This window comes from Tachysurus fulvidraco, chromosome 21, assembly GCF_022655615.1.
Source record: "Tachysurus fulvidraco isolate hzauxx_2018 chromosome 21, HZAU_PFXX_2.0, whole genome shotgun sequence".
In the NCBI taxonomy this organism is placed as follows: Eukaryota; Metazoa; Chordata; class Actinopteri; order Siluriformes; family Bagridae; genus Tachysurus; species Tachysurus fulvidraco.
The window spans coordinates 8972103-8986355 of record NC_062538.1 but is presented as its reverse complement, the minus strand read 5'-3'; the positions used below and the strand labels follow the sequence as shown (position 1 = coordinate 8986355).

Genomic DNA, 14253 nt, shown 5'->3' with positions numbered 1-14253 from the left:
GTTGCAAGCATTTATTTCAAGAAAGATGTAAAATGTCTGCCAACAGAACAATGATTTCAAGCTTGGAAACGAGAACAGAATGTCGTGGGAGTCTTGTCTATAAATAGTTTGAATAATTTTAAGGTTGTTTAATCTCAACAGCAGGAATTTTAGGTGAAATTTGACATTATTTTGTTGAGATTTTTTAAAATGTTATATTAGGCTTTTGTGTGTCAAAGCCATGCTGTAGTGTATAAATCTGTCCTTATGAGAACCTCATTCATTCCCCTGTTTTTGTTCTTTAGGTTATAATAATATAGACATTGTGGCTAAATGGTTAGCACCTTTATCTCACATATCCATGTGATTTCCACTTTCACCCTGTGTGTGTGTTGTTTCTCCTTACGCTCTTGGGGTTCCTCTGGGTGCACCAGTTTCCTCCCCAATCCAAAAACATGCATGGTAGGCTGCATAGGATCCCTGTGATAGGTTCACTCTGACCCTCAGTAGCATTAAGCACCACAGAAAATGGATGGAAGAATGGATGGATAGATTGACTATTATTCCCTATAATGAAATATGTGGTGTAATCACTTGATTAAAGAAGGCACAACCCACATGTATGTGCATACACGGGCACAAATCTTCTCTCTGACTTGTGTCTTTCTTTTTAAGAGTATATGGTTGATTTAACCAGAAAAAACTACATCATGCTGCCTTTGCTCATACTAAAATTTAGTAAATCTCTCTCTCTCTCTCTCTCTCTCTCTCTCTCTCTCTCTCTCTCTCTCTAGATCTATCTATCTATCTATCTATCTATCTATCTATCTATCTATCTATCTATCTATCTATCTATCTATCTATCTATCTATCTATATGTCTGTCTGTCTGTCCGTCCGTCCGTCCGTCTGTCTTTTAAATACTTTAAATTATAGTTAGTTAATGTTAGTTAGTTATAGTAAATAATTAGTTAAAACATTTGCTGTGTGCTGCTAAACAATAAATAAAGGGTTACTGTGCCACAAAGTATTTTCCAACCTATCATTATCACCCTGAATTTGATTCCTTTCCAATGACAGCATGCCCCAGAGTGTTTTATTCCTCTTTTCCCACAAGTCTTTATTTATTAAAGAGTGACAAATTAAGGGTTTAATCTAATTATAGTTATATTTAATATTGTGGAACATCCATGAAACAAGTTAGTTCCTGTTATCATATGTTAAAGCAGTTAAATACAGTTGTTCAATTCAGCAGACACTTGTTTCACTCTCTAGAAGCTAATAATATAAAAGTGCAGCTTGTGATTCTACCAAAAAAACTATAAATTGCAGCTCTTGCTACAGAAAATGAGCACTTTCTGAATAATCAGATTTTATGTGTGGTACAGTACAGTATATGTAGTCATTTAACATTAAATTCCATTCAGTTGAATTTTATTTGTATAGTACTTTTAACAGTGGACATTGTTTCAAAGTAGCTTTTCAATTATATAAAAGAAACAATTTTATTTTACAATATTTCAGAAGCAAACTATAAAGTTTCAAATTTTAATTTTAATCCCTAATGAGCAAGCTAGAGGCAACGATGGTAAGGAGAAACTCCCTGGGATTATTAGGATGAAAACCTGAGAAGCATTCTAATTAGTTAAGCACATTATAATTCACTTGTGAGTTATTAAAGCTCCAACAAAACCTTAAAGTTGTAGTATAAAATACATTTTAAACATTTTCAACTTTAAGCAAGGATTGTATAAAAAATGTCATAAAGCACTTTAAACAGAAAATTTAATGGGGTTTTGCATTTTGGGGGGTTTCATTGTCAGTTACATTAAAAGACTGAAGATTTGGTTAGTTTTTAATAAATATAATTTTTTTTATTTTGCCTGTTTGTTGTCAGGGGAAGATGTGCTGAACATTGAGGCAGATCTTGGCTGGGCCAGCGATGTTCCTGAAAAAGGTGAGAATTATTAAATTAGGAATTCTAAAGAGTAAAGAAATTATGATAAACGTACCTGGCTTTGTCTGTCCTCTGCCTCCTTCCTCTTCTGCTCCTCTGACAACCTCATCCTCTGGGAGGTTGATATTTTCTCTGGACTGGCTGTTATACCTTCAAAACCAAAGTCAATCTATTGAAGTATTCTACATTAATAAACGTACAGCTCTTATTCTTTTTGATGTTACAGACACACTGCTTTTGTCTAGACAGGTTGCATAATAGCATATCAATTTGAAAAAACATGTGAAGGTCATTACTTACCTGCCAAATATCATGTTGTGAAGACCTGTACAAACACAGAGACCAATATTAATGTTGGAAGATATATTATATGAAAGGAATAAAACACAAGATGACATGTTATAAGAAAAGCAAGGTGATGGGATGCAGCCTGATGTGAAGCAGAGTTACTGTTTCATCCTGAAGTTAATTAGTTTCCCATAACTTCACATGCTGAAGTGTTTTATTCCTCTTGCACCACAATCAAATGCCAATGGGTTTTTGTATTTATCAAAGACACAACATAGTTTTTATCTGTGTATAGATACAGTAATGTATAAACAGTAACAGCTATAAACAATTCTTTCTGCACCAGTACCTCTTTTTTTCTTGAAGTTAATCCCCCCCCCCAAAAAAAAACAACAACAACAACAACAACAACTTGTAATACTACTGAGAAACCTGGATGTGCAAGTTTCTCTGTATATTTTTCAAGGATGGGAAATTTGCTGACTGTTACAAAGCACTTACACTGGAGTGGCTCGTGTATAGAGGTTCTGTTGATTAGGTTGCCTTTCAAGATGTTGTGCAACTGTGAATCACTGTGCCACACAACACTATTATTAGGATATTATTTCACCAAATTAGAATTAGGTTTAGTATTTCACAAATGTTCAAATATGGGAATTGTAACAATACTAATAGAGGCCCATGGGGGCAGGAATCAAGCTGCAGCAGTAATGAGAGGCTGCCAATCTCATGGTTTTTGGCTAAAAATACTCTGCAGCCTCCAAGAGCTTGTTAAGTAATCAGAATGAGATGGGTTGAATGCATTACACAAACAAAAGAAATGTGAAAATGTGTCTATGGAATACAGAACCATTTCTACAATAAAATATCATACGTTAAGAAGATTAGGAAACGTAAATGTAGTGGATAATGTCCATACATCAGAAATGTGTGTACAGCATGGTGATCTGTTTCCCACACAGAGGCTGAGAAAAAAGAAGAAAAATGTGTCTCCATTTTCCAATGGCTGAATTTGTTTGGCCAGTTTCTACTGGATTTTAAGCTGGAAATTTTGTACCTCGCACACACTGTATCAAACACAGTCCAAAATAAGTATGTCTAAAACTGCTCAGAATGACCTGGAAGACTTGATGCTGGATGATTGAATGTTCACAATTCTCAACTGTCTATTATATAGTCATGGTACAAAAATGGCTCAATTTTATCCTGTAGTAGTAACAAATTAGTGATAGCCTGTTAACATTATTAATGCTGTCTTGCCCCAATGAAATCTATGTCCACAAGCTGCTGCTGCTCCTTCCCTTAGATATTAAATAAGCATCTCCTTAAAGAACATATATATACGGTACCTTGCAACCAGATATAGTGTCAGAGCTGCGATTACAGAAATCAATCAACACCTTCTGACCAATCTGATTTAAGAATTAAACATGGCTGCAGTATCACAGTGGGGCACTCACGAGGACTGTTGTTACGATTCCGCAGCACAAAAATGAAGAGAAGAACTGTAGATAATGTTGCCAGAAGCATCCCCCCAATTGCTGCTCCAATAACAGCAGAATAAGCTTGAAAGCGTGGGTTTGCTGGAAGACAACATAGACATTTGCTGAAAATTGGCAATTATAGTTCTCCAATGTAGTTTCAGTTTAATGGCTTTAAGTATAAGCTTTGACTTGGTCATTATAATGCAATTCAATTGTTTTCATAAATTACATTCTGTTGTGAATGACTCTTGGCAGATGTATTACTATTACTCTTACATTCAGCTTAAATAATGTTCTTATGGAATTTAGTGTAGCAGTCTGTCCTCACCACAGCAAAGCAACTGCGAGCCAAGATTCTTAAAAAAAAAAGAGCTGGAATCTGACTTGAAGAAAATCTTCCAAAGGCCTGGGAAAATGTTTAACCCATAAAAATGCATAAAATAGTGTAAAAGTACTTACAGTGAAATCTTTAAAATATTTATTTGAAACTTACAGTACAGTGCAGGTGTGTTCCTACAATTTTGACTAAATACCTTGCTACTCACGTACATTAACTCCTTTGAAATATTCACTGTAGTTTTAGCTTTCAATAAATGGGTCACATGATCTCAATAACCAGTAAATAAACATGATTCTGGAAGGCCCCAGAGTTTGTTACAGAGCATACCTAACCAAATAGCATTATGAAGACCAAAAAGCTATCAAAACCAGTCTGAAGAAAAGTTCCTAGAAAAGCATCATTCTGAGTTTGGGTCTAATAGAAAGTTTGAACAGCCTGTGGAGCCTTGGATGTTTTTTGTTCAATTATATTCGTGAACAAAATGTGGAAAAGGTCATGGCTGAATACTTATGCAGAGTGTTGAATATTATTTTAGATTTTATTCTGTATACAGACTCAAGATGAAACACATAAAGTTCAATTTATGAAATTTATTTAGCTAAACATTAGAATACTGGTCTCACCTGGGCTCTTGACCTCTGATGGATGTCCAGTGGTTCTGTGATTGACAGCAGTCACACGGAATGCATATTTCCCACTTGGATCCAGATTGGTGATCTTAAAGCTCCGTATGATTGGACTCAGATCTACTACCACTTTCTGCCAGACAGGAACAACATCACTCTTGCCTACACGGAGACTCTGACGCTCAATAAAGAACCCTGTGAGGTCTCCATTATTCTGGACCAACCACTCCAACATGACATCTGTCCTCTGCTGGCTGCTGTATGCGATCTTACTGATGGTCACGTTTGGAGGCATTGGGTATCCTGAATCAAGATATTAGATATTAGTTTTGTTTAACATTGTACTTGCACACCCTGTCCTATGATTTACTATAGTTACTAGTGTAGGAAAGGGTAGGAAGTAGGACTAACATTTGAATCTGTCAATAACAGAGAATAGAACAAACACATGCTTATTAAATGAATTTGTGTGAATGAATCATTATTTTGAATGCTTTTATCTCCATTGCTCTTGTTATTTTTCATTCATTCATTCATTTTCTACCGCTTTATCCAAACTTTTCGGGTCACGAGTAGCCTGTGCTCAGGGGTCAATGGGCATCAAGGCAGGATACACCCTGGATGGAGTTCCAACCCATCGCAGAGCATACACACACTCACACACTACAGACAATTTTTCCAGAGATGCCAATCAACCTACCATGCTTGCCTTTGGACCGGGGGAGGAAACCGGAGTACATGGAGGAAACCCCCGAGGCACGGGGAGAACATGCAAACTCCACACACACAAAGCGGAGGCGGGAATCGAACCCCCAACCCTGGAGGTGTGAGGCGAACGTGCTAACCACTAAGCCACCGTGCCCCCCTTCTTGTTATTGTTCTTATTCTTGTTCAGAATTGCTGCTTGGTATTGATTACAAATGGCATGACTAAAATTTAATGAGTAATGTAATCTTTCAAATTACTTAATCAGTTACATGAGCTCTTTCATTTTTTATTACTTCGTGAATATTAACTGCTTTATTTAATTTCATTTGATGACTGTGTGGAACAATCTAATACTGATTTACCAAATGTGCAGAAAGAAAGAGGTGCATACCAAGCAGAAAATGTTTCTTTACATGCATTAAAAAGAACAAAAGACATTTTTATGCAGATATTAAATATTTTTATCTGTCAGTTCAATCTAATATGATATTCCCAGATTACATCTGATTATTGGAGTATATATTATGATCAGAAAGACACTAGTACATCAAAGGCTTAGACCAACAAATAATAAAAAATGCAATTTATTACACTAATGTTTCATCACACTGAGAAAAATGGGTAATAATCTGTATTTATCTCTATCAATTTTCTTGACCTTGGGTTCGTACACCTTTTTTTATTTTTATTTTTTACCTTTAATATGTATCTTTCATCTAGAAAAGTGGATCTAGTGTACCATTAAAAAGATTTAAGGCACATAATTGGACTATAACTTTAAAGCTTGAGGGGGACAATCTAAGTAGCTGTCTAGATAAAAGATACATACTAAAGATACAGAAGAAGAAAACTGTTCTATGCATGAGCATACCACCCCAGTGATAAGAAATGGTTCAGTTTACAGCTTACTTTCAGCTGTAAGCTAGATATACTGCATATTATTGTCATGTGCTATTATTTTCAACTTTCATGAAGGCAATGAGTGAAATTAAGCAATTCACCTTTAAGCATTAATACCCAATCAGGTCAACGCCCATGAAAACAAGCATGGAAGTCAAGTGCCTTATATGTTAACTGCTTGTAGAAACTACACTCTCAACATTCTTATCAGTCATTAAATTCACTTATACTTTGTTCAGTTTCTCACTATTTCAAAGCATATTTCATAAATGGAGAGTTCATAAGGCATTAATAGGCCTGAACAAACACCCTCAGCGTACTTACTCATTACTAGGAGCAAGACAGGAATCTCTGCTCCTCCGATAGCATTAGCAGCCGAACACCAGTACTGTCCACTGTCCACCTTGCTGTCTGTTTCTCTTACAGTTAGGTTCAACCAGGCGGCAGCTTGCTCGAGGACATATTTATTTGGTGTCTCACCAACGTTCTGCTTTAAGTTATTATACCATGTGATCTTTGTGACCGCTGGGTAGTTTTTACTCAGGATGCAGGTGAGCTGGACATCATTGCCTTCATACACTGAAACCACACTGCGTTGAGTCATCAACACTGGTGCCTCTGTAAAGGATACATATTGTTTAACAGTTAACAAAGCAAAAATCTATAGGGAAAAGACCATAATAAATGCCAGAATTGATTATACATGATCCTTACCTAACTTTAGCACACACTGCTTGCTCTCTTTAACTAATGGATGTTTGGCATGACAAACAAATGCTTTGCCACTGTAGATGGCACTGGAACGCTGGACCAACATGTTAGAGTTGTCCTCAGATGTTCCCTGCATGTCTCCCGAACTAGAAGTCCACCACAGTAGAGCCCGAGGCAAACCGCCCTCCCAGGCACAGGACAGCATCAGGAGCTCGTTATTACGTGTCGCATATGCAGAACACTTGGGTTCTCCATATGGCAACCCTGAAAAACAAGATATTTGTAGTAAATTCTAAGTTCTGGCAGATCAGTGAGAAACATATCATATAACATACTCACAAGTTCTAGTGACACAGGTTTGGGCAACATTTAGCGCAATATGTGAGCCATAGCAGGTGAATACAGAGTTGTTAGCTGTCTCAGGCCCTGATTGAATCCAAGTGATGTCAGTAATTTCCTCTCTGTTGTCTCCATTTACATATGGACTCCAGTTCAGAGTGGGTGAAGGATAACCTCCCTTCCATGAACAGGACAGAGCTAGGTCAGTGTAGTTGTTCACTGGGAGAACAGAACAAGATGGACTTCCCTCTGGTGGATCTGAGGAAACAAAAGATTATGTCTATGGCTTGAACACAGGACCTGTTTTTAAGATTTTGACAAATAAATAAAAGGGAAATATGAAGTCAGAGATACTGTTAGTCAAACCTTTTTAATAAACAATTTAATGGATTGATAAATGTGAGAAATAACTTCTTTTATTGGAACAATTGGATCCATAACTCTAACTAGACAGTTTAGAGACAAAACAAAGTATTTATAATCTACAGTTTATACTGATACTAGATAAGAAGCTTTAGAAACGTCAAGTCACAGAGATATATATGATACAAAGCCTAGAACAAAGAGTAGATAAAGATAACAGACATGAAAGTAAAAGCCTGTAAAAAACTCACAGTAGACGATGAGAGTGATGGTTTTCTTGGAGCGGGTGTTCAGGTAAGTGTTCTGGGCCAGACAGGCATAGTAGCCTGTGTGGATTCGAAGGATTTTAGTGAAAGTGAGCTGTGGTCCAGTGTAAACCTGGGAGTTGTTGTAGAACCAGACGTACATACTGGGAGGGTTGGATGAAGCTTGACATAAGAGGGAAACAGTCTCATTTTCCAGAGCTGAGTATCCTCGATTTGTTACTGAGTAGGGTGTTACATCAATCTGTGGCAGGTCTGGTCCAACTATCAGAGAAACCCACCATTTTATCAGTGGCTCATAAAAGTATTGAACTTTTCCACAATTTGTATTGTTCCAACATTAAATGGTATTATATATAATGAATCTATACAAACTAAAACATAATAGTGAAGAGGAATCAGTAGAGTTTACAAATTTAAAACAGTTGCATTCATTGATAGCATAAGTTTTCACTCGGGTTGCTGTTAAACCATTTAAATAATTCTGGGAAGTAAATCAAGTTTGATTTAAAGAAGATATAATTATCTGCAAATAATAATATTAGCATTACAAATTGTGAAACCAGTGCAGCTCCCACTCACATATGACGTCTACCCAGAGTCGGTCACTGTGCTGCTGATTAACCTCATTCTTTGCCAGGCATCTGAACCAGCCTGTGTGATTGCGTGTAATCAAGGTGATGTTAATTAAACTACTGCTGCTCTCAGCTAAAATGGTGACCTGTCCACTGCGGCTCTCATGCTCCCATGTGTACTGTATGGGATCTGTTCCATCATTCAGAGTACAGTACATCCATAATGATGCTCCTTCCTCAGGTGATGGGTCACTCACCAGGATGTAGGGTTTGGACACAGGTGAAGACACTGAAAAATGGTGAAATCTACAGATTTACAGATTTTCGGTTGTTAGACCTAAAACCAGTTTCAAGTGAAAATATCAGTTCTCACCTGGGCTCTTGATCTCAGAAGAATATCCAATAGTACGACGATTGACCGGTGTTACACGGAATGCATACATGGTACTGGGTTCAAGATTTGTGATCTGGTAGCTTCGAGTGCTAGGTTCCAGATTTTCAGTGACTTTCTCCCAGACAGGGACAATGTCACTTCTCTCGAAAGGAACAGTGAGCTTTCGCTGCTCAATGAAAAACCCAGTGACATCACCATATGCCTGAACCAACCACTCCACGTTGACAATTGTCCTCTGACGCCCACTGTATATGATCTTACTGATGGTCACATTGGGAGGTGTCGGATACCCTTAATCAGGAAGGAATTGAAATGCACCAATGATCATCCCACTGACATTAAAAGTTCCTTATATTACTATACATGAAATGAATTTACATTTAAGGTTTTGTGAACTCACTCATCACTAGCAGTAAAATGGAAATCTCCATTCCTCCAAGAGCATTGGAAGCAGAACACCAGTACTGGCCACTGTCCACCTTGCGGTCTGTCTCCTGTACAGTCAGACTGGTCCATGTTCCAGCATGCTGAACAATGTACTTCTTGGGTTTTTCAATCACATTCTGCTTTAAGTTATTGTACCACACAATCTTTGTGACTGGAGGGTAGGTTTTACTCAATATGCATGTGAGCTGAATATCATTGCCCTCAAAAACAGAAACCACACTCTGCTGAGGTATCAAGACTGGCCTTTCTGTAAGAAAGAAGTGTGGTGTAGAATCTCTTCTAAGAGTAGTAATATTGAAAATATTAAGATATTGATCAATATTTTACTGCTTGAACATTTTTGAGTGGTACATACCTAGTATTACTACACATTTTTTGCTCTCTTTAATCAGTGGATGTTTAGCATGACACACAAAGGTTTTGCCATTGTAAGTGGCACTTGACCGCAGGACCAGGATGTTGGAGTTCTCCTCGGGTAAACCCTGTATGTCTCCCGAACTTGAAGCCCACCACACCAAGGTCCGAGGGACACCCCCCTCCCACGAGCAGGCCAATATCAGGTACTCATTATTAAAGCTGGAATTGGCAGAACACTGAGGATCTCCATACGGCAGCCCTAAAGTAACCACAGAATATTTGTGAATACTACTGTAGATTGATATAGAAAGAAAAAACTATTAAAAATCTAAAAATTTCCAGATGGGGAAAGATTTAAAAACCCTGATGAGTAAATTTTATATATAGGCTCTGTTAATTGAACAATAACTAGATATATATTTCCACACTAATATTCACAACACATAATTGATACACAAGCCAAATAAGATTTTTTTAAATAAATATTTTCATACAGCATGCTGAGTAACTGCGTGTTCAAAATTGTAGTGGTTTGTCTATACTTTTGAAAGTAGAACTAACTACAGTATGTGTGAAAACCCTGTCCTGTGCACATCTCTAGTTGAAACCAACTATGAACTAGACTGTTGCTGGCATTTTTAATGTATTTTCTAGTGTTTTTATGGATATGTATTATTAGGGTTCATATACATGTACTTTTGTATGTATGTATGTATGTATGTATGTATGTATGTATGTATGTATGTATGTATGTATGTATGTATGTATGTATGTATGTATGTATGTATGTATGTATGTATGTATGTGTATGTATGTATGTATTAGAACACAGATACAGATGCAGATATAATAAAACAATGCAATAGACAAGTACAGAAGCTGCATTGTGTTCCTGTACTATAAACATCTCATTATTGTTTTCCTGTTGTTTAGAAATTGTTATTCTTTGTGGATATGGAACTTTTCATTCCTTTTCCGTTGAGTTCACCAATACATTATTTTCACAAGGATAAAGTTCACATCTCGCATAAAAGAGTTTTAGGATGTTTGTCATTTCCTAACCTTACAATATTATATACTCTATATTATATATGTCTCATAGTTTGATTTTTTTATATTAGGATTTATTCCAGAATTAGTGCAAAATATACACTAAGAAATCTCAGTCATGACACTGATAAATGTAGCATTTGCATTGCAAAAATATTTTTACTCTGCGTTTATAGAGTAATATAGAAGCCATATACAGTAAATTTTAAATATAACTGTTTCCAGGCAGCAGTAGTGTCATTAGAAAGCCTTTGAAAGTAATGTTAAGAGTATTTACACACCTAAGTAAAACAATTCAGGCTTTTAAACCTGGTCAATAAATAAAACTTTCCATTTTAAATAATTACAAATATTAATATAAATAACTCTGATAATTCTAATAATGCTAAACTCTGCTAATTCTAATAATTAAGCGACACTGAATTGTGCAATTTGTACAATACTTACATGCCCTGGTGCTGCAAGTTCGGGTGCTGTTAAGTGTAACATGTGAGCCATAGCAGGTGAATACAGAGTTGTTAGCCAGCTCAGCTCCTGGCTGAATCCGAGTGACATTAGAAATGCCCGGTGAGTTCTGTCCATTCACATATGGACTCCAGTTGAGGGTAGCTGGAGGGTAACCCCCTTCCCAGGAGCAGAAGAGAGCCAGATCAGTGTAGTTGTTTGTTGAAAATATAGAACATGAAGGAACACCATCTGGTGGATCTGTAGAAAGAAGAATAGTAATTGTCACCCTTCGTTTAATGATCAAAATTACACATACACTGTACTTTAACACATATTACTTTTTTTATTTACATTTTTTATTAAATTCTAACACATATTAAAGCCATATTAAATATCATATTTTTTCAGTGAGTGTATTTTTAAGCTTGTTTCAAAAATATTGGCACACCACTGTTTGTTTAAGGTTAATCCTCTCTAAAGAGAATAACAGCACTAATCTTCTTGTAATATCTAACAAATGTGGAGACATATTTAAACTAAAATTTCTGGAAACTTTCAGCAATTAAAAAGTTTACATATGTTAACAGATATTTTAAGCATTAGAAAGGATCGATAATGACCTTGCTAGATGTTCTTCATAAAATACACTATGAATAAATCATTATGCCTTTTCGAGAAGAATGGGAAAATCTAATCATTTCAATTTATAGCCAAGTATTTCATTTTGAAACAGAATTATTATATGTTCTTTTCTAACAAGCTGTTGCCCTGGAGTGTTAATACTTTTGTTTATTTATTGAGTCCAATCAGCCCATATCAGTGGTGTGTATTAGCACTCACAGTAGATGGTGAGAGTGATAGTTTTCTGTGCATGGTTGTTGATATAAGTGTTCTTGGCCAGACAGGTGTAGTTTCCTGCATGCACACGCAGGATGTTGGTGATTGCAAGCTGTGGTCCAGAGTAGATCTCTGAGTTGTTGTAGAACCAGACATACTGGCTAAGAGGTTTAGAAGTGGCTTGACAATTGAGGGAGATGTTTCCTTTTTCCAGTGCTGAATAGCCTCCCTCTGTTACTGAATAGCTAGAAGCATTGATCTGTGGCATGTCAGGGCCATCTAAACAGAATGGTTCCATTATATTATTATTATAAATAATAATATAATAATATGTGGAAAGAAATACTTCAGCTCATAAAATTAATAGTTGTATGAAATGCTTCCAAAATGAGTAAAGGACAGAAAGCTAATCTGGAACTATTGATTTTGCACATATAATACAATAAATGCTGCTTTTTGGTTAAATGGCACAGGGGATAATAATAATAATAATAATAATAATAATAATAATAATAATAATAATAATAATAATAATAATAATAATAATAATAATAATAGATAGATAGATAGATAGATAGATAGATAGATAGATAGATAGATAGATAGATAGATAGATAGATAGATAGATAGATAGATAGATAGATAGATAGCACTTTAAAATGTTAAAATGTAATAAATATTGATATAATTATATTGTGCATGTTTTATATGAAAACAAACAAACAAACAAATTCTGTGGATTAAATGCCTTGTTGATAAGCAAGGTCAGAGGTAAGGCCAGGTTTGTTTGAGCTGGCCAGAAGGATATCATAACTCAACAATTACTCTTTATCTCTATGTTAATCAGAAAAGCATCTCAACCTACTCAAACTATCAAACCTTGGGGGGATGAGATCCAACAGCAGAGACTTGGTTCCACTTCCACATTTGGATTCACTGAGTTATATTATCCTTTCTGTCTGCGTCTGTCTGGTCATTCACCTCTAATCTCTCTCATGAGCAGTCTGCAGACACTCCACACAGGGTGTTTTATAGTTTTTTGCCCCATTCTGTGTAAACTGTTGTGACTGTTTTGTCTGAAATTCCCAGGCGATCAGCAGTTTCATTACATGCTCAAACCAGGACATCTGGCACTAACAAACATACCACAGTTAAAGTGATCCAACCTTTGTCCCCAAATTCATGTTTGATGTGGACATTAACCGAAGCTCTTGACCTGCATCTGCATGATTTTATGCTTTGTGCTGCTGCCACACAATTGACTGATGGAATAGCTGCATAAATTAGCAGGTATACAAGTACTCCTACATATATGGATAGAAAGCAAGATATTTAAATAAGTCAAAAAGCCCTCACTTACATAAGATGTCTAGCCAGACCTGGTTACTGCGCTCCTGATTGACCTCATTCCTGGCCTGGCATCTGAACCATCCCGTGTGATTGCGATTAACTGAGGTAATGGTGATCAGACTGCTGTTGCTCTCAGCCAGTATGCTGACCTGCCCACTTAGCTTCTCCTGTTCCCAGATGTAGTGAATGGGTTCTGTGCCATTCTCCAGATCACATCGCATCCAAAATGATGAGCCTTCAACTGCTGAGGAGTCACTCAAACGAATGTGGGGATTGGACACAGGAACTGTAAGGTACATCACAGCATAAATGACTAAAATAAATGTTTGTTACTCCATTTTTTGAAAAGGCGTTTAGATGTGTGTTTGATGGTCTCCACTAGAAGGTAAAAGCCTCCACTAAAAGCATACATTCACTGGATACTTGGACACGTTTCATTTTAGATGGCCATATACAAGAAAGGGTACAAGAAATGCACTTGTGAGTGATGGTGTGACAGGTAGAGTTGTTAGAGTACTACCCTACAGTTAAAAAAGGGGGTGGGTGAAAACATCCCTGAGAAGCACCTAAAAGCTTGGGCTTTTGTTAAGAAAGCATGGACTAAGAGAGACAAATAAAAGAGAGATACAGAGCACATGAAATAACATATCTATCCCTCAAGGCTATGAGTGTTCAAGAAGCTCAACAAACATCATATGTTACTCTCGTACATTCTGATCCAGCAGCATACAAAGACAGAAACTGTTGCTCTCAACTAGAGCACATGGAGCAAAATAAACCAATGCACTGCCATAATACATTTGGAGCCACAGGCAAGCTTCACTTGTTGGCCAACCCCA

General features: G+C 36.6%; 1 protein-coding gene across 2 annotated transcripts; it reads right to left on the bottom strand.

Annotated features, from left to right (window-relative positions):
* Positions 1-1297: 1297 nt before the first annotated feature.
* LOC113634921 (V-set and immunoglobulin domain-containing protein 10-like 2) lies at positions 1298-13696 on the bottom strand. 2 transcript variants are annotated; one of them, XM_027134114.2, is made up of 16 exons: positions 13425-13696; positions 12068-12343; positions 11228-11485; positions 9729-9989; positions 9327-9620; positions 8906-9217; positions 8540-8821; positions 7946-8221; positions 7332-7589; positions 6996-7256; positions 6606-6899; positions 4671-4976; positions 3684-3806; positions 2236-2260; positions 1991-2085; positions 1298-1926 (listed from the first exon to the last, which is right to left on the bottom strand). In XM_027134114.2, the coding sequence occupies exons 1-16, from the start codon at positions 13633-13635 to the stop codon at positions 1853-1855; spliced, it is 3606 nt and encodes a 1201-aa protein (XP_026989915.2). In that variant the 5' UTR covers positions 13636-13696; the 3' UTR covers positions 1298-1852. The 2 variants fall into 2 exon arrangements, with proteins under 2 accessions (XP_026989915.2, XP_047661728.1); XM_047805772.1 differs by having other exon boundaries at positions 1298-2085.
* Positions 13697-14253: the final 557 nt, after the last annotated feature.